The sequence below is a fragment of the Colias eurytheme genome, chromosome 14 (genome assembly GCF_061535395.1).
Source record: "Colias eurytheme isolate Ceu_HAF_F1 chromosome 14, ilColEury1 Martin Lab GWU primary, whole genome shotgun sequence".
Classification (NCBI taxonomy): Eukaryota; Metazoa; Arthropoda; class Insecta; order Lepidoptera; family Pieridae; genus Colias; species Colias eurytheme.
In genome coordinates this window covers 10,225,435-10,247,510 of record NC_142993.1, presented here as the reverse complement: position 1 = coordinate 10,247,510, position 22,076 = coordinate 10,225,435, and the positions used below count along the sequence as shown (strand labels likewise).

General features: G+C 34.8%; 3 protein-coding genes across 3 annotated transcripts; all 3 read left to right on the top strand.

Annotated features, from left to right (window-relative positions):
• The first annotated feature begins 1,470 nt into the window (after positions 1-1,470).
• LOC149903078 (phosphatidylethanolamine-binding protein 4-like) lies at positions 1,471-4,445 on the top strand. The gene is made up of 5 exons (XM_090109405.1): positions 1,471-1,773; positions 1,918-2,010; positions 2,279-2,333; positions 2,457-2,508; positions 4,231-4,445. The coding sequence occupies exons 1-5, from the start codon at positions 1,546-1,548 to the stop codon at positions 4,394-4,396; spliced, it is 594 nt and encodes a 197-aa protein (XP_089965531.1). The 5' UTR covers positions 1,471-1,545; the 3' UTR covers positions 4,397-4,445.
• A 6,106-nt stretch (positions 4,446-10,551) lies between these two features.
• Positions 10,552-12,463, top strand: LOC149903077 (uncharacterized). The gene is made up of 2 exons (XM_090109680.1): positions 10,552-10,573; positions 10,871-12,463. Exons 1-2 carry the CDS (start codon positions 10,552-10,554, stop codon positions 11,602-11,604), a joined length of 756 nt encoding a protein of 251 aa, XP_089965806.1. The 3' UTR covers positions 11,605-12,463.
• A 2,638-nt stretch (positions 12,464-15,101) lies between these two features.
• On the top strand, positions 15,102-17,269 carry LOC149903076 (uncharacterized). Its single transcript, XM_090109423.1, has one exon. It carries the CDS (start codon positions 15,395-15,397, stop codon positions 16,247-16,249), a length of 855 nt encoding a protein of 284 aa, XP_089965549.1. The 5' UTR covers positions 15,102-15,394; the 3' UTR covers positions 16,250-17,269.
• Positions 17,270-22,076: the final 4,807 nt, after the last annotated feature.

Genomic DNA, 22,076 nt, shown 5'->3' with positions numbered 1-22,076 from the left:
GTATTGAATAAAAGAGAGCCACTATATAAGAAACGTTCAATTAATTGTTACTTCTCCAGGCTTGTTAATTGCTCCGAGCCAATCCATAATCTTGCTTCACCCCATTCACTTGCAAGTTGCAGCACATAGCAAGTAATATAGACTTGCAGTATCAAGTAAATGCGTGTGGAGGATATTCATTTCCAAAGAGATATTTATTTACCACTTAGGTACCTATTTCATAATAGGTATTGCATCTAGGTAGTTAGGTACCCTATGAGCTATGACTAACCTGACACGTATCATTTTCCTGTATTTCTTTACGATAGGTAACTATATATTATATTTTAATTTTAAATACTTACGTTAAGAAAAACAAATAATAGCGATAACTGATAAGTCGTATAATTTATTGATTGAAAGATTTAGTACTTTTTCTAACATTGGTCGCACCAACGAATTTTTCGACGTTTTCGTATTTTCAAACGCTTCTGTACCGTCTCCTCACACTTCAATAATTGTCTCCATCGCAGGCGTTCATTGCGAATATGATCAACAATATTCACATCCTTGTATTGATGATAAATATAATCGATACGCTGCGACTGTTTCACGGTATACCAACACCTAGATTTATATAATTTGAGCAACGTGAAAATCTCAAAATGCAATAGTTTTCTAGCACAGTTACTTGATAGTGACCAGACTTCGCAACCGTATGTCATGATAGGTCTTATAAACATTTTATAAATGGCAAACTTGATACGAGCTCGTAAGTTTGGATCGCACAAGAGACTTCTGTGGTCTTGGCACCAGACACTTGCACAATGAATTCGTCTTGCTATTTCCAATTTCATGGGTTTCCCTTTTAGGCGGTACATACCACGTGAATGTCTGCTTCCTGATTTCATTTTAGTATGGTTGTTTCTGCTTGTTTATAGCGAATTGAAATACCTACTCAAATCATTTATGAATTTTGATAGATTGTAAAGCTTTGATAACTCTAGCACAATTATTTAGATTTACGTCAAAGTCAATGTATAAGGTATAGGTAGTCCAAAGTCTAGAGGAAAGTCAAATCACAGAACAATAAGTTTTTATGTTTATTTTATTCATACAACAGCTGATAATCTATACCAATATTATAAAGCTGAAGAGTTTGTTTATTTGGAACTACTGGTCCGATTTGAAAAATTATTTCGGTGTTAGATAGCCCATTTATCGAGGAAGGCTATAAGCTATATACCATCACGCTAAGACCAACAGGATCGGAGCAATGCGGGTGAAACCGCGGGGAAAAGCTTGTGGTAGATAACTACTGAACCCCTCGTCCGAGAGTCCGACACTTACTTGTTCGGTATTTTTTGTCAGAGCCAAAAAAAGTAACATGTACTATTTAAAATTGTTTTGTTACGTAACTAGTTAAGTATATGCTACGTTTACGACTTGAACTAACGTGTACCAATAACAAACAACTGAAATAATGGAAAAATGTAGGAACGTAACAAGCCAAACCAATTAGTTTTGGTTTAGAATTAGTCGCGATTAGAACTTGGTGTTATAACAATGATTCTGCTCCTTATTGCTTTTACAATAAAACCCATTTTCGGAGCGCAACAGCAGCAATGCACTCTTGTAGATGTTAAGAGCCTTCTTGAAGGATGTGAGAGACTGACTGGCTTGAATGTGACCAGTGTAGGGGGTACTATCGTCAATGATCATAATTGCGATGTCCTGCTGCCAAAACAAGTGTTTATGGAAGAACCTTTGTTTCAGTACCCTTTGGCGGACTCGGTAAGCGTTGCATAATGCATTCCATAAATTATTGTATGTAGGTATACTGGCCTTTTATTCAACACCACTAGAAATCTATTCGATTTTATATCGCACAATACAGTTTACGCTATAATGAAAAGAATTTATATGATTATTTTACAGAAAAAGTTTTACACAATTTTAATGGTAGACCCTGATGCGCCACCACAGTTAGATGGTGAATTTTATTTACACATGATAAAGTCGAACATTCCGGTAAGTTTCAGTTGGTATCAAAAGTAAGAAAAAAATTTACTTATTCGAAGAAAAGTAACTAGGGGTAGGTACCTAGTACTTAAACGAAACATGTAACTTGTATTGAAATTTTAATTAAGTAACTATTAGTTATAGTTTTAATTAAAATTTCAGTACATTTTTCGTTGTTGTAAAAGAACATAATAAGTAAGAATAAATTAGTTAATTATGTAGGTACTTCAATTTCCGCTGATTTTTATTATCAGTTACATTTTTTTTTATTTTCCAGGGACTAGCTTTGAAAGCGAAAGAAAGCATAAAAACCGTTGGAATAGACTACAGAGGTAAAATATTCATATGATTACTCTAAAGTACTTTAATTAATATATTCAAATGAATAATTTCATTACCTAATTAATACGAAAAGTTAATTGAGTTTTGAACTGAATTAATTATTTTCTTTACAGGTTATAAACCACCAACGCCACCTCGCGGCACAGGCCCGCACCGCTACATGTCGTTGTTGAGCGTTTTCAAAAAAAAGTGTACCATGCCTGAATTTATGGATAAATTTTAAATGTTGCATTTTTAATGAAATTTTGATTTAGAAATTTTAAATATACATCATAGTAAGTGAAATTGTATTTAATTTCTTGCAGATTAATTTGTTTTACGAGAAATCATCAAAATAAATTGGGACTGTGAAAAAAAGTGTCAGTTTTGCGACAGTCATTAATGCTCATGTAACTATTAACTACGAAGAAAGACGCAAAATATTTTGATTGTGTTACGAAGATTATAACATACATTATTTAAAAAATAGAAAATTGAAGTCGACAAATTAATAAAATTCCTATTAAACGAGCTTTAAGTTCTGTTTTGCCACAGCTGATGCCAAAGTAGCCGTTACTTTTACGATACTTAATACATTTCGATTAAAATCGGCAAAGTGGTTATTTTATTTCGGAACAGTAAAACCATTTTAAATATTAAAATCAAATTATTTGTGTCTCGTATAATAAAAAAATGTAAAAACTAAAATTTTTCTTGTCGCAAAACGGGGGACTGTCGCAAAACCGATAGACCATTTTTCATAAGGCTAGGTTTATATTGAATCCAATTAACATGGTTAAAATAAAACCGAGAATATGTTTACAAAAATTTTATTTAAGTCTCATAAAAAAAATACACCAACACATAGTTTGACACAGTATCAATTTTAGGGTAAAACTCAGAGTTACACTACCTACACCTTTTAACTTTCCATACATGTATCACATATTATGTATTCAGGGTATACCTGCTGACCAACGCATTCATTGCAATACCATTTTTTGCAAATTATACATGTCCTTTTTGGTCCCGAGATCAGTGAAACCTAAAAATATAAAAAAATTATAAAAATTATGAAGAATATTACAATGACAATCTAGACTTGGCTTTATGCTGCAGTTTTGCGACTTTTCTTGTCAGCCTATAGGTCACGAAGCAAAATGTTGCAAAACTGACGTGACGTTTTCTTTTCAGTTTTTAGTCAAAATTATATTCTGACGAAAAAATGTGCCTACACTGATTATCAAATGTAAATAACGGTTAATGAATATATTGCTCATCCTCTGAAAGTATTTAAACGATGTTTACTTCCCTGTATCAAGTAATAATATGTCTCAAACCAGACAGTAGAAATTGCAACGGCCGTTGCACTCACAAAACACTTCTGTTTTACTCGAACTGTATTTGAAAATAAGCTTTTTTAAATTAGCGGACGGTGAAAGTAAACGATAATTTTGCCATTTATAAAATTCAAATAGTAATCTAAAATTTGTAAGTGGCATTATTAGCCGTGATAAACCCGACATGTCCGGTCGGTACCACTTTTTAAGATATTTTTGGAAATCAAATTGCTTTTAAACGATTATAAGGCCTTAATTATGAACTACATGCGACGATTCGCAAATAAATGTACTTTTAGATGACACTAAAACTTATGGTACCTTGGTATAAAACTTTTTAGAATCGCTTCTCTAACATGGAAGAACTTGGATGGGGACACGCCAAAAACTGACGCTTTAGTTTTAAAAATGATTATTTAAAAAATAGTACGCAATGTTTCCGTGCATTAATTGTTTGCATTTATCAAATTATGATGTATTTAATACTTTTCAAGCATTATATAATTAGCCATCATATAAATTTTACTTGTTATTCGACTTGAAACACAGGGGACAGGCCGAAAGTGAGGGGTACACTTTTTTTTGAAAACGCTCTGTTATACGAACAAGCGGATGGCAATAACTTTTTGCCAACAGTGCCATCTTCACGCAGTCGCTTCGTACTAGCAAACTGGTTGAGAGGAAAGAATCTGTGCGGACCTGTGGCGTCAACGCAGTTCCGAGTGCAGTACTAGATGGCGCTGTAATAAATAGCATGTTTCTGTCGAAGTGGTTATCTGTGGCCTCAGCCTGTGGTATTATGTGATTATGAATACTAAACTTGATGAATACATTACATATTTATGTATTAATATCTGTACAACGCGTCATATTTTTATTTGCATTTATTTCAAGTATACTATGAACTATTTTAGTAAATCCATCAATCCATATTAAATCATTTTCATCAAATTTTACTAGTACCGTGAAACCTGCTTACTTTGCCACTTTTTCATGTGTCAAAAAGTTTGATTCGCTTTAAAAAAATATAATTGTATGAAAACGTAATGAGTAACCTGCACCTAGATGTAGTAAATTTCATGAAAATTTACATTATTACTAAATATCTATTTCATTTTTGTAAATTATAATATTTTAAGCATAAAAACAATTATGGCAAAGTTAGCTGTCACTTCTGGTAAATTTGCCATATGAAAGAAAAAATGAAATTTTTGGAGTTTATGAGGTTAAAAAGTAATATATTTGCACTCTTCCTATATCCCGTAAAATAAAGTAAAAACTTTATATTATTTAGCACTGGTAATTTAACTCTCTAAGAAGGTGGCAAATTCACCAACCTTTCCAAATATTTCCTATATAAGAAGAAGTTAGGGTTAGGGTTGTCAAATAAAAATGTTTTCGTAGTAGGAACAATTTAGTAAAAGTAAAAAAAAAAACAATTAATTACTTCTAGTTAGTTTCTTAACTTTGAATTGTTTTACATAATAAAACAAAAAAAAATAGTATTCATTAAACTAACTAACTTTTTTTTAATATCACACATTACACAACATTCCTAAAAGATTTAAACAATGACAAATTCTTATTTATATGATCTTGATTGAATATAAAAATTGTTGTTATTTTAAACTTGATAAAATATTCATCAGACATTTTGTGGCAGCCCTAACCTCCAACAAAACATGGCAAAGTCACCATCACAGACGTTGTGATTGGGGTTGTTGAATTTACCAATACCAATTGCGAAGTGAAGGTAGCTTGTAGCACAGTAAATCAGCTTTTATTTAGCTAAAGAACATTATATTAACATAATATCAAAAAAATACTTACGTAGGCAATGCTTTTCCCGTTTGTTTTTGTAAAAGTTCCGGAGCACTAAGTTTCATACCGCCAACATTCGAAAAAAGTAACCGCCGAAAATGACATCTCAAAAACAAGCTGGGTTGCCACATCTCATTCGGTGTTGCCATTTAACTCATAAATTTTACTATAAAGGCATGCATACATGACAAAAAACTGATATTAAGATGTGACTACACTTTTTCCCTCAGAAGTTGGCTATGGCAAAGTCTGCAACCGTTGGCAAAGCTAGCAGGTTTTACCGGTACTAGTGTTAGCTACTAAAATATTCTGTGCTAGTACCTACCTACAAATTAGGATTAACAATTTTTTTATTGTCATAAAACTAAGTTATAAAGGCTCTAATCCTGTATTCTATAAAAAGGAAACAATGAATAATACAAGAAGTTGAAGTTCATACATTTTAGAAATCAATAAATTAATGAAAACATTTAAATATTCTTTGTTTAATTATTGTTTCTGAAACGCATCAACGTAGTCAACAGGCACTATGTTTCGACGCTTTACCAATTACCACGTATTGGTCCAGCTCGTAGCGATGAAGGTATGTAGGTACACCCTCACAGAAGATTAGCGTGAAGTGATGAATAATACTCTTTAAAAGTAGTATACACTTGCGAGCTCGGTTTCCCACTCTGTTATAAAAATCTCTGTTATAAATTTGTCTGTTAAAATTTTTTCCTTCCTTATCTATAATCGCAAAGTCTCTACAATATAATATAATCGAAACCCTGTTTGTTACGCTTCCACACCTAAATTATTATTGAACCCATTTTGGTGGAATAGAAAGACTTTGGGAAATTACATTAGCAGCTTTTTGTCAATAAAAGAAAACTAGAAACTAGTTAAATATTGCATGGAAATATGTAGAGCTATTTCGAAGTGGCGATCGGAAAGCTGGTACAAAATAAAACAAAACTTTCTTAGTTCACTAAATTATTTTATTTCCAAGAAATGGCTAGTTAGCAAAGCTCGAGCATCAATTTCGACACAGTCGAGTTGAAAAATAATACCTATTTAAGCGCGTAGGCTGCGCACGCGACACTCCGCCGCCCACGCGCGTCGTTCATTTATATTTATAATTTTATAATATATTTACGTTTCATCCATTTTTATTTTATATGGCTACCGAATTTGTTTTCCCTTCGATATTATGTGATTATGGCAAAGGTTGTGATTTGGTGTGGGTTTTTGAAATTTGCATATTTATGATACGAAATATATGTACTTTAGCTATGTACTTACGTTTTAATTTTTGATGTGATAATATTTGCCATAAATACTATAATACATGCATATATTATATTCACATGTTAATGTAGGTATATATTCTTAATAATTTAGTAATGAATTCTTGCAAAAATATTAAACTTTACCTAGTTGCTTCCTCAGCGTTGTTATTGTATGGAATATCATTAGTTGATATACTATTTATAATTTAACAGTTGTATTAAAACATGGCTCATGCTTAATTAAAAATAAATTTAACCCAAGTTGAAGTAAACAAATGCAAAATATGAGTAATATTGATAACATGGTAAATAATGTTCCGAGAAGGTGCTCTTGTGAATAAGTCGGTTAACCGCAGTTCGGCGTTAATCATCTGAATTTTAATTGGTTTTATCATAAAAATCACGTGTCATTTATATTTTTAAAACAATAAAAAATAAGCTCATGACACTTTGTCCTGGAAGAGATCGCTGCTAAGTGTTATCTTATAATATCTTAGCAGCGATCTCTTATGATATGCCCCCCAATAAATTATAATATGTACTGTATTTTGCGTAAAATTGTATCAAATTTCACAGTTAAGTATAAAATAATAAATAAAAATCTTTAATTGAACCCAAATAAATTTATTAATAATAATTATTTCTTACTACGAATCATTCTGTATACAAAAGATTGAATCCAAAGACGATAAGAGGACATCTGCCTCTGCCTCTTGCTTCTATGCACAGTGAGAGTCAAATATAAAAAATAAAAAAGTACTCCTTAAAACAAATTTCAATTAATACCATGTGTGTTTCGAGAATGTTCTAATAACGATGTAAGTGATAAGTGACATCGGCCATCAATTATAAATTAACATAACCGTCTTGTTAAGGGCATATTCCGTTATGTCTAGTTTTGGTAGAGCTAGCTTTGCCCGCGGGTTTGCTTGACAATGCAGGCGAGAACTTTTATTAGTAAATACTGTATCAGTATTAGTATACCTAGGTCTGTCTTGAAGTTAGATCTTATGAAAAAATAGTGTATCAAGTGCGAGGTGTCTGCCTATTTCATAAATGCACAAAAATATTATTACCTGTGCGATGCATTGTGTATCACGACAATCGACAATTAAAAAAAATACATCATCCGAGGTTTTTCAAAAAGTTTACCAACAATTTTTTCATAAAATCGACATAAATTGTCTTAATTTTTTAATAAAATCGACATAAATTGTCATAATTCAGGATTCAGGGTTGATATTGAATAGAGGTTCAAAAATATCATAGGTAAAAAATAAAAACACCCAATCAGTTCTATATTTATTAAATACTATGCTCAAGTCACGTGCGTGCACAAAATTCTTCCACCTGCTATTTCCTCTTGTATCACCACGCTCAAGATCCGCCGCGCGCCAAACCAGTCCGACACTCAAAAAAAGAATAAATTTACCGCGCACTAGCTTCCTGTGATAAAAAATCTGGTTTCCAATTGACAAGACTGGAATTTGGAAACGTTAAGGCTTAATAATGTAGATGTGATGACGTTAATTGGATGCTCAATGCGTAGTGATATCGTGGCGATGGACATGAATGAACTTGGATATATGAGGTTTTCTTGGTGGGTCAAAATAGTTTAAAAAATGTAGTGTTGGTAATTGGGCCTGCATTTTACATCAGATTATGTTTATTTCATAGACAAAGACCTTTTTCAGACATCACCATGCTCTTAAGGCTTATACATGCGCTAATAACCTTGAGCATACTTGACGGATCTCAAACCTCTCCCGCTGCACCTTCTTTTTTCCTCGCATTTTGTATTTAAAAAGATACTAATCAGTGAAACAAAATATCCTCGTCAGGGACTGTTGTGTAACTGATAATTTATTAAACATAAAATTTTCAGAGCTCTAAGTCAGCAGGTTACGAAGTTTATAGAGTATTTGCGGAAAAATCGACGACCACGGCACATTTTTTTTCTAGAAATCTATTAACTTTGGAAAAAAGTCCTCGCGAGCAATTAAAGATCAAAGACCATCCTATTTTATATATTTTTTTCGGTATTGTGCTTTATGTTGTACCAGACTTTATAGAGGTTGAACATAGTCGAAATTGCCGGGTAACGCCTTAAATATACAAAATACCTACCTACTCACGAGTTTATAAGCTAGTAATTTTTCAAATAGTCCTGTTATTTTTACCAATGGAATTTTACTAGAAGATACAGGTAGGTAGTAACAGATGTAGGTAGTGTATCGTAGGATCCCTTTTAAAAGTAAATGGTATTGGATATGGATAATTATAGGAATTTTACCGACAAATAGGTAAGTACCACAATAAAATAAAATTGCTTGAGTTGCTCAAAGCAACGAATATGATCAGCTTAAGAAATATAAATTTTATTATAAGAAGAATAGTTATAATCATAGTACTTACCACAGATAAAATAATAATATACTTTGCCTACCCATATGCTCTTTATTTTGAAACAGTAACGATACATCAACAGGATAGGCTGTATAGACCAGCCTAATAATTATTATTGTGTCCGAAAAACATATTTATTTCTAAAGCATTATCTTTTATATCACTATCGGAGTGTTTCTTAATAAACTTGGCATATAGTACAAGTATAAACAGGGAGGTCTATTACATTGTTATCAACAGATATAGGCTATATCAGGGACAAGGGTATTAATGGTAAAACAGATAGACCTATTGACTCTTATTTGTAAACTATGTATTAAATCTTTTATGGGTTTATTAACTGCTGTTTTAACTGATAGATAGGTATATGTAATAATTGTGTATTCATGGATCTTTAATAAAATGTTATCAATTATTAGATTGTGTGTGAGGTTTAATCGTAAAACACACCCACCTAAGTGAGATGAATGGAAAAATCTATTGTGTAATATAGAAATTTACATATTATGTCTTCCTATAGCTCGTAGAATAGTATATTACGTATTATGGCTTTACGTCACAATCAATTCAATATGAGTTTGAAGAATGCGAATTTTGTTATTGTTTTCATCATTATAATATAAGTTCTGCTAATTCTATTTGTGTTATTGTTTTCAAACGTTTCTAGTACAAATTATTTATTCGTTTTCTATTTCCATCCAATGTTTTTAACGCGTAGGTACGCAGATCATTAGTGCTTTTTTACAAACAATAGGTACTTTGGATCTTTAAATAGATATTGAGATAAAAATAAATCGTACTCTTTTTTTAATTAATCTGAAAGCTTCATGGAGTAATGCGACGATTTTGTTATCTTTGAATTCTGCAAGAATTGTATCTTTGAAAGAAGTTTCACTTTTGACACGTTTTAAAGTGAAACTTTTATTACATCGTCTCAAACTTTTTGGTCTGTGTAGCGCATGTCGCGTGACGTACGATAAATTATCGTACAAATACGATAATTATCGTAAGTTTCACTTTTACCGTGGTTTCATAAAACCACACAACATTTTTTTATTTCATTACGTTCTGAAAACCGATCATTTATTTACACAGCTACTCTCTCATTTCTATTTCCACTAAACCCCAAATCTCTTATCTAAATCTGACCAAATAATAGATAATCTGTGATTTACGTTTCGCCGAGTTTCCTTCCGCCCGCCTACGCCGCCCGCGCACCACAATAACATTGTACACGTAATGACACTCATATACTGAGCAAATGAAGGAGTTAGATGAAATGAAATTGATAAAGTGACCCGCGAGATTCAATACAAAGACTATAATTTTATATTATAGGTAGGTTGTAATGATAGTATAGGTAGGTTCATGATATATATAGAGTATGTATCATGAACGAATATAATATCCATGGTATGTATAAAGCATGTATTTGAAGTAGTATATGTGGTATAGGTATGTGGTGTGTGTCTGTGTGTGTGTTTTTTTGGGAGACTGACTTATTATGAAAAAACTTGAAAAAGTAAAATTAAAGTTGTTTAGAATTCTTCAATTTTAAAAGTACAATACAAATCTTCTGAATACCTAGCATATAATATTATAGGCTATATGAGCATTACAGGTGCATTTTGAGCAAAGAAAAAGTTCTTAAATCACTATTTTACATATCTCTTGTAGGCTCTATATATATATAATATAGGGGTAATATAGGAGCAATTTTGGCCCCGCAGAAATTAGGTGACGAAAGCAAATTCGACTTAGTCATATCTAAGTTACCGAAAGACGTAATAGTACAAATCACAGATTTTTTAGAAAAACCGCCGGACACAGACAAATTCCAAAAATTAAAAAATAAACTTTTAACATTATTCGAGGATTCCAAAAACCGTCAAATAGAAAAACTAATTGGAGAAATGGAATTGGGAGACCAGAAACCCTCCCAACTATTGCACCGGATGCGTGACCTGGCCAGGGACAAAATTCCAGATGATACACTTCGAGTTTTGTGGCAGGGTCATCTGCCACCTACAATTAAGGCCGTCCTAGTGGTCGCTGAAACGAAAGACCTTAACAGCCTAGCAGTGATCGCCGATAACGTAGCAGAAGCCACACGTTCCAATCAGGTGGCGGAAGTGAGACACAGGAGTTCCAGTCACGAAGACGTTGAAGTAGCCACCCTTTCAGCGGAATTGGCGAAAATAAACGTGCGCCTTGCTAACATCGAGCGCTCACGATCACGAGCAATACATCGGCGACCCAGAACACCGTCACGCAATCTTCGAGAGTCGTCAAGGTCATCTTCGAAGCGACGTCGTCCCGGCGGACCCGACTGGTTGTGCAGCTACCACTTCAGGTTCCGGCAGCGCGCTCACAGGTGCATCCAGCCGTGCGCGTGGAAGAGGAGCCCCAGCCCCAGCGCAGCAGCCGCCCAGCCGGAAAACTAGACAGGCAGGTGCAGACTACGGCGGAGGTCTGTACCATCACGCCGTGCAGCCGTCTCATGGTAATAGATTTAAACACTAATTTAAAATTTTTAGTAGATACCGGTGCCAATGTTTCCGTTTTGCCCGTATCTAAAAATCCATTTAAATATCATAAATTATGTCGATCAGATCTTAAATTATACGCTGCTAACGGTACAGAAATTGCAACTTATGGCATTAAATCAATTGTTTTAAACCTTAATTTAAGAAGACCGTACCGTTGGGATTTCATTTTAGCAGACGTCAAACAGCCAATATTGGGAGCTGATTTTTTAACACATCATAAATTATTAGTTGATTTGTATCGAAAAAAGTTAATTGATCAAACTACCGATTTACATGTATTAGCCTCCTTAGTTTCGTGTACGCAACAATCGCTGAATTCTGTGTGCAAAAGTCATCCGTATTACGATTTATTAAATATGTTTCCTGACATTATTAAACCGATGTCGTTTAAAGAAACTACATCGCATAACGTTTTACATTATATAGAGACGAGCGGCCCACCTATTCATGCTAGAGCTAGACCGTTACCCCCGGATAGATACAAAAAGGTGAAGGAAGAGTTCAGGGTTATGCAAGAATTAGGTATCTGTAGGCCTTCTAAAAGTGCTTGGGCTAGTCCGCTTCATATTGTAGTTAAAAAGAATGGCGAGTTAAGGCCGTGCGGAGATTATCGACAGCTCAACGCAATAACAAAGCCCGACAGATATCCAGTTCCGCGATTACACGACTTTACTTTTATATTGGCTAATAAGAAAATATATTCAAAAGTGGACATAAATAGAGCCTATCACTGCATAAAAGTTGCCCCATGTGATATAGAAAAAACTGCTATTATTACTCCTTTCGGACTTTTCGAATTTCCCCGTATGAGTTTTGGCCTAAGGAACGCCGCACAAACGTTTCAACGTTTTATGAACAATACCGTTTTACAAGGTCTCGATTTTTTATTTTGTTATTTAGATGACGTAATAATTGCCAGCGAAAATGAGACTTTACATCAAGAACATTTGAAGTTAGTATTCGAACGTTTCAATACATACGGCATATCTATAAACTTAAGCAAGTGTAGCTTCGGACAGTCGCGTATAGAATTCTTAGGTCACGAAGTGAGCGTAGATGGAATTAAACCGCTCAAAGATAAAGTCGAAGCCATAGTTAATTTTCCTAAACCCGTTACAGTATCGGATTTAAGACGATTTTTAGGAATGATCAATTTTTATAGACCACATTTACCTCATTTAGCGTCACATCAATGCGAACTTAATAAATATTTAGTGAATTCTAAGAAAAATGATAAATCGAAAATTATTTGGAACAATGTTAGTGAAAATGCTTTTGTGCAATGTAAGATAGGTTTACAGAATGCCGTCACATTGTCACATCCCCTTTTAGATGTTCCCTTAGCCTTGATGACCGACGCTTCCAATACCTGTATGGGTGCGGTATTGCAACAGCGAGTAAAAGGTAAGTGGATACCCCTAGGATATTTTTCCAAAAAATTTTCGCCTACCGAACAAAAGTATTCTACTTATGATAGGGAATTGCTAGCGATTTTTCAAGCTATAAAATATTTTAGGAAATTGTTTGAAGGTCGTCCTTTAACTATATATACAGATCATAAGCCTTTATGTCATGCATTTTCTAAAATAGGTAATGACAGTAAAGAAACGCCTAGAAGGACGCGACAATTACTTTTTATAAGTGAATTTACGGTCGACATACAGCATATTAGCGGTAAAGATAATATTGTAGCCGATACTTTATCGCGCGTAGAAACAATTGTTTGCCCGACTGTACTCGACTTCAACGAACTTGCTGACTCGCAAGCGAAAGACGAGTACTTGATTAATATGACACGAAGTGGGCATAGCGATAATAATGTAAAGTTTAAGAAAATGTATTTACCGACTTGTAAAAAAGGAGTATATTGCGAAGTTTCAAATAATATTATTAGACCTTATTTAACAGAATATTTTAGAAAAATTGTTTTCGATAGTGTTCACAATTTAAGTCATCCCGGTATACGTACGACTCGGAAGATGGTCACTAAACAATTTTTTTGGCCTAGTATGAATAAAGATATAGGGAAATGGACCAAAGCGTGTGTATCATGTCAAAGGTCGAAGATTTCGCGTCACGTTGTTTCAGATATAGGAAAATTCCCGGAAGTTTCGCGATTCGAGCATATCCATGTGGATTTAGTTGGTCCATTGCCGACATCTCCACAGGGATTTAGATATTTATTAACAATTATAGATAGATGTACGCGTTGGCCTGAAGCATTTCCCGTTAAAGAAATTACTGCAGACGTCGTTGCTAAGCATATTTATGAAGGATGGATAGTTAGATATGGTTGTCCCATCCGTATTACTAGTGATCAAGGACGTCAATTTGAGTCGAGTCTATTTTTAAAATTAATGTCATTTTTGGGTATTCATAAAATTCGTACTACGCCTTACCATCCACAAAGTAATGGCGCGGTGGAAAGATGGCATAGGTCGTTGAAGGCAGCCCTTATGGCGAGACTGCTTAGTAGTAATAAAACGTGGATAGACGAATTACCCACTGTTATGTTAGGGTTGAGAGCAGCAATACGAACTGATAGTAATGTTAGTGCCGCAGAATTGGCCTTCGGTAAAACTTTACGTTTGCCTGGCGAGTTCTACGATAGTTCTACAAATGACTGTGACGTAAACGATCCTTATAGTTTGGTAGAAAAAATCCGTGAAACAATATCTCAGTATCGCCCGACGAGAGATAAGACGAACGCAAAGAAAATATTCGTTTATTCCGATTTACAAAGTTGTAGTCACGTTTTTGTTAGAGACGATGCAGTTCACAGGTCTCTAAAACCGCCTTATAATGGTCCTTATCAAGTGTTAGAACGTAGTTCTAAAGTTTTTAAAATACAATTTCCGGATAGAGTCGCACGCGTTTCCATTGACAGGTTAAAGCCAGCCTTTATTATAAAAGATGATGTTGATGTGGAAAATAATATTGTTCCACATAACACTTCTTTATCGAAGTCGGTTCAGCATGCGCCACCCATAAGCGTAACTAGGAGCGGTCGCGTAATACGACGACCCGTGCGATTCGCGATATAGAACTTTCACACAGTATTTAGCTATTGTCTTTAGTATTATTTGTATTGTAATTAAATTTATTATACTTGTGTGTTATACACCTTTTTTTTAGAATGTAAGTGTAGGGACACACATATGCAATTCGCTGACCGAGCTTTTGTATATGTGTGCGTCCACATTGTTTCCCCGACGCTTTCTACATTTTATTAGATTTATTATTTAGTAGTGCTTAACGGCTAGTTCTAACAACACATATATTGTGAAGAGTAATAAAGTGATTAAAGGAAAGGCATTATTATTTGGGCAACCTTGGGGTACAGAAGCACTACTCAACATTGGTGACCCCGACGTGATGTAGGGACACACATATGCAATTCGCTGACCGAGCTTTTGTATATGTGTGCGTCCACATTGTTTCCCCGACGCTTTCTACATTTTATTAGAATTATTTTTTAGTAGTGCTTAACGGCTAGTTCTAACAACACATATATTGTGAAGAGTAATAAAGTGATTAAAGGAAAGGCATTATTATTTGGGCAACCTTGGGGTACAGAAGCACTACTCAACATTGGTGACCCCCGACAAAGAACATCAAGAAATTCTAATACAATTAAATATTATTTTGAAGACGAAGATTTATTAGAAGAATTTAAATTTTAAATATGACGATGCCTACATCAAACCTTGGAGCGATGCCGTCGTCGGAAGTTTTCGCCGTTACAGTTTCGTCCCGGATTCCAGATTTTTGGGTGGACCAGCCGCGTGTGTGGTTTTATCGTGTGGAAGCAATTTTGGCCCCGCAGAAATTAGGTGACGAAAGCAAATTCGACTTAGTCATATCTAAGTTACCGAAAGACGTAATAGTACAAATCACAGATTTTTTAGAAAAACCGCCGGACACAGACAAATTCCAAAAATTAAAAAATAAACTTTTAACATTATTCGAGGATTCCAAAAACCGTCAAATAGAAAAACTAATTGGAGAAATGGAATTGGGAGACCAGAAACCCTCCCAACTATTGCACCGGATGCGTGACCTGGCCAGGGACAAAATTCCAGATGATACACTTCGAGTTTTGTGGCAGGGTCATCTGCCACCTACAATTAAGGCCGTCCTAGTGGTCGCTGAAACGAAAGACCTTAACACCCTAGCAGTGATCGCCGATAACGTCGCAGAAGCCACACGTTCCAATCAGGTGGCGGAAGTGAGACACAGGAGTTCCAGTCACGAAGACGTTGAAGTAGCCACCCTTTCAGCGGAATTGGCGAAAATAAACGTGCGCCTTGCTAACATCGAGCGCTCGCGATCACGAGCAATAGATCGGCGACCCAGAACACCGTCACGCAATTTTCGAGAGTCGTCAAGGTCATCTTCGAAGCGACGTCGTCCCGGCGGACCCGACTGGTTGTGCAGCTACCACTTCAGGTTCCGGCAGCGCGCTCACAGGTGCATCCAGCCGTGCGCGTGGAAGAGGAGCCACAGCCCCAGCGCAGCAGCCGCCCAGCCGGAAAACTAGACAGGCAGGTGCAGACTACGGCGGAGGTCTGTACCATCACGCCGTGCAGCCGTCTCATGGTAATAGATTTAAACACTAATTTAAAATTTTTAGTAGATACCGGTGCCAATGTTTCCGTTTTACCCATATCTAAAAATCCATTTAAATATCATAAATTATGTCGGTCAGATCTTAAATTATACGCTGCTAACGGTACAGAAATTGCAACTTATGGCATTAAATCAATTGTTTTAAACCTTAATTTAAGAAGACCGTACCGTTGGGATTTCATTTTAGCAGACGTCAAACAGCCAATATTGGGAGCTGATTTTTTAACACATCATAAATTATTAGTTGATTTGTATCGAAAAAAGTTAATTGATCAAACTACCGATTTACATGTATTAGCCTCCTTAGTTTCGTGTACGCAACAATCGCTAAATTCTGTGTGCAAAAGTCATCCGTATTACGATTTATTAAATATGTTTCCTGACATTACTAAACCGATGTCGTTTAAAGAAACTACATCGCATAACGTTTTGCATTATATAGAGACGAGCGGCCCACCTATTCATGCTAGAGCTAGACCGTTACCCCCGGATAGATACAAAAAGGTGAAGGAAGAGTTCAGGGTTATGCAAGAATTAGGTATCTGTAGGCCTTCTAAAAGTGCTTGGGCTAGTCCGCTTCATATTGTAGTTAAAAAGAATGGCGAGTTAAGGCCGTGCGGAGATTATCGACAGCTCAACGCAATTACTAAGCCCGACAGATATCCAGTTCCGCGATTACACGACTTTACTTTTATATTGGCTAATAAGAAAATATATTCAAAAGTGGACATAAATAGAGCCTATCACTGCATAAAAGTTGCCCCATGCGATATAGAAAAAACTGCTATTATTACTCCTTTCGGACTTTTCGAATTTCCCCGTATGAGTTTTGGCCTAAGGAACGCCGCACAAACGTTTCAACGTTTTATGAACAATACCGTTTTACAAGGTCTCGATTTTTTATTTTGTTATTTAGATGACGTAATAATTGTCAGCGAAAATGAGACTTTACATCAAGAACATTTGAAGTTAGTATTCGAACGTTTCAATACATACGGCATATCTATAAACTTAAGCAAGTGTAGCTTCGGACAGTCGCGTATAGAATTCTTAGGTCACGAAGTGAGCGTAGATGGAATTAAACCGCTCAAAGATAAAGTCGAAGCCATAGTTAATTTTCCTAAACCCGTTACAGTATCGGATTTAAGACGATTTTTAGGAATGATCAATTTTTATAGACCACATTTACCTCATTTAGCGTCACATCAATGCGAACTTAATAAATATTTAGTGAATTCTAAGAAAAATGATAAATCGAAAATTATTTGGAACAATGTTAGTGAAAATGCTTTTGTGCAATGTAAGATAGGTTTACAGAATGCCGTCACATTGTCACATCCCCTTTTAGATGTTCCCTTAGCCTTGATGACCGACGCTTCCAATACCTGTATGGGTGCGGTATTGCAACAGCGAGTAAAAGGTAAGTGGATACCCCTAGGATATTTTTCCAAAAAAATTTCGCCTACCGAACAAAAGTATTCTACTTATGATAGGGAATTGCTAGCGATTTTTCAAGCTATAAAATATTTTAGGAAATTGTTTGAAGGTCGTCCTTTAACTATATATACAGATCATAAGCCTTTATGTCATGCATTTTCTAAAATAGGTAATGACAGTAAAGAAACGCCTAGAAGGACGCGACAATTACTTTTTATAAGTGAATTTACGGTCGACATACAGCATATTAGCGGTAAAGATAATATTGTAGCCGATACTTTATCGCGCGTAGAAACAATTGTTTGCCCGACTGTACTCGACTTCGACGAACTTGCTGACTCGCAAGCGAAAGACGAGTACTTGATTAATATGACACGAAGTGGGCATAGCGATAATAATGTAAAGTTTAAGAAAATGTATTTACCGACTTGTAAAAAAGGAGTATATTGCGAAGTTTCAAATAATATTATTAGACCTTATTTAACAGAATATTTTAGAAAAATTGCTTTCGATAGTGTTCACAATTTAAGTCATCCCGGTATACGTACGACTCGGAAGATGGTCACTAAACAATTTTTTTGGCCTAGTATGAATAAAGATATAGGGAAATGGACCAAAGCGTGTGTATCATGTCAAAGGTCGAAGATTTCGCGTCACGTTGTTTCAGATATAGGAAAATTCCCGGAAGTTTCGCGATTCGAGCATATCCATGTGGATTTAGTTGGTCCATTGCCGACATCTCCACAGGGATTTAGATATTTATTAACAATTATAGATAGATGTACGCGTTGGCCTGAAGCATTTCCCGTTAAAGAAATTACTGCAGACGTCGTTGCTAAGCATATTTATGAAGGATGGATAGTTAGATATGGTTGTCCCGTCCGTATTACTAGTGATCAAGGACGTCAGTTTGAGTCGAGTCTATTTTTAAAATTAATGTCATTTTTGGGTATTCATAAAATTCGTACTACGCCTTACCATCCACAAAGTAATGGCGCGGTGGAGAGGTGGCATAGGTCGTTGAAGGCAGCCCTTATGGCGAGACTGCTTAGTAGTAATAAAACGTGGATAGACGAATTACCCACTGTTATGTTAGGGTTGAGAGCAGCAATACGAACTGATAGTAATGTTAGTGCCGCAGAATTGGCCTTCGGTAAAACTTTACGTTTGCCTGGCGAGTTCTACGATAGTTCTACAAATGACTGTGACGTAAACGATCCTTATAGTTTGGTAGAAAAAATCCGTGAAACAATATCTCAGTATCGCCCGACGAGAGATAAGACGAACGCAAAGAAAATATTCGTTTATTCCGATTTACAAAGTTGTAGTCACGTTTTTGTTAGAGACGATGCAGTTCACAGGTCTCTAAAACCGCCTTATGATGGTCCATATCAAGTGTTAGAACGTAGTTCTAAAGTTTTTAAAATACAATTTCCGGATAGAGTCGCACGCGTTTCCATTGACAGGTTAAAGCCAGCCTTTATTATAAAAGATGATGTTGATGTGGAAAATAATATTGTTCCACATAACACTTCTTTATCGAAGTCGGTTCAGCATGCGCCACCCATAAGCGTAACTAGGAGCGGTCGCGTAATACGACGACCCGTGCGATTCGCGATATAGAACTTTCACAACTTTAGCTATTGTCTTTAGTATTATGTGTATTGTAATTAAATTTATTACTTGTGTGTTATATACCTTTTTTTTAGAATGTAAGTTTATATTCGTTTACATGTAGCTTTTGCGTTTTATACAAATTTTTATACATATTAACAATTGTTCAATATTTGTACAACGTTAAAGTAACTTAATTCGTTTTTATCGTTTCATATTGTTAATCATTTCATTTTATGTTTTACGTAAATATGATTAACATTACATTGCATTGTGCATATTTTACATTTTTGTATGTCTATTGCGAAAGAATGAAGTAATGCGATAGTTTTGTTTTTGCGCATTGAAGATGCCTATTTAGTATTTCCTGTTTTTGTACTAGATTAGTAAGTTATATCGGATTACATAGGTAATAATATGGTCACTCATTTAACATTTTTATTAAACTTTATTTATGCAAGTATTTAATCACATTCATTTATTAATCAGCTCGCAGTGGGGACAGTTCTATCTTAGCAATTAGTTTATATAATATTTTTTTTGTAACAACATGGGTAACTACGCAACAAAAGAGAAAACTGGAGGAGTTGCAAACGTGCAAATAGAATCCAGGAGTATAGACGATCACGTCAACACCATGGTCATCGTAATGATCATATTGGCTGTGATCGTTACGGTCATAGTTCTATTGGGCCTGCGTGGTTTTTGCCATCGCCGGATCAGGAGTTGGCTACGTCGCGAGGTGGATAAGGCCAACCAAGGACGAGCGTCCGCGACGCTAGGACAAGTGACCCAGCCAGCGCCGCCCACTGCGGGATACGCGTAAAGTAAATAATATCGTAACGTAGTTGTAACATAAGGATAAATTCGTGTAGTGAATAGTGAGTGTGTGACCATATCGTAATCTATCTACGTAATCCGATCAAATTTAATTAGGCTAAGCCGTTTAGATGTTATATCTTTTAATGATGTAGAATTAAGAAATATTACGATTTCATATGTGTATTCAGTATTGCATTGTTATCTCATTTGTATTTTACGGTAATTTCTGTGTTTGTCTTTGTATTTTTTGGAGTGTATAATTTTTTTTGAAAAAGGGGGGGAATAATGTAGGGACACACATATGCAATTCGCTGACCGAGCTTTTGTATATGTGTGCGTCCACATTGTTTCCCCGACGCTTTCTACATTTTATTAGAATTATTTTTTAGTAGTGCTTAACGGCTAGTTCTAACAACACATATATTGTGAAGAGTAATAAAGTGATTAAAGGAAAGGCATTATTATTTGGGCAACCTTGGGGTACAGAAGCACTACTCAACATATATCATGAACATTCTTTCAGTTAAGGAAGAAGACAACTAAAGTAGGTAGGTACTTAATAATTAATATATTTAAAAAATATAAACTCAAATTCAAACTAAACATATTTTTTTATTCAAGTAAACTTGAATAACAAATATTTAGACTGTTTGACTGTACTCTGTACGAGTACGAGTGTAATTTATATTATTTTACATAATCAGAAATTACTAAATAAGCTATTTATGTATATTATAACTAGCGTAGGTTTTGAATGTTAATCCATCAATTCCCTCCAGGAAGATTTATTTCATTTCGGTTGTAGGTGTATCTAAATTCCAAAGGATTTTAATAATTCCACATACCCCTACCCACAAATTCTCGCAAACTAGTGAATATTTTAAATATCTGGAATAATATTGGGTGGGTGAGTTTCAAAATATCTTATAAGATACTAGCTTCCGCCCACGACTTTGTACGTGCATCCCCGTTTTTCCCCGTTCCCGCAAGAATTTCGGGAAATCCTTTCTTAGCGGATGCCTACGTCCTAACATCTACCTGCATGCCAAATTTCAGCCCGATATACGTCCAGTGGTTTGGGCTGTGCGTTGATAGATCACTATATCTTTGAGTTTTATACATGTATATAGATTTCTTATCTATTGATAACAACAACATTTGTATAAAAAGTGGATTGTAGTATAGATCACATAGAACCACATATTTTACTTTACAGTAAAATATAGATAATAAATATAAAATTTTACACTTATTAAAAACATCGATACCTATATTAAGATATTGTACAATAAAAGACAGTAAAATACTGGTTGCTAATAGCTGCTTATGCACTCGCACGCTTCATTGGTAACGAGGCTCTTCAAGACAATATACCTAATAGATTATAGATATTAGATACGTTCCTAACCATAGATATTGAGCTGAACTCTATAGCTATTCCAATGTGTCTATGTGTGTATTTTCAATTTTGTGTCTATGCCTGACTAGCTGTATCACGCTGATTCACCTGTATTAATAATAAAAACACACAGAAAGGTTATTTTGTCCCTATCTACCATTAGTAAAAGATAGAGCTTTTTATAAGTAAAAATTATGAGATAAAATTATTACATACTTATGTGATTTACTGAATGCTTTTTGTAAAACTAAATTGTAAACTAAAAAAAATTAAAACAATCAAATATAAATTATAAACTACCATTACTATTTTATATTTATTTCCACATAATTAATGAATTTATTACAAATTTATTAACTTCCTGACATTATCCACAATCGACACGTTTATAGACAAACTGGTTATTGGTGAAACAATTTTATGGCATAGACAATTTTATGGATTATGATACGCGCGTAAAATCAAG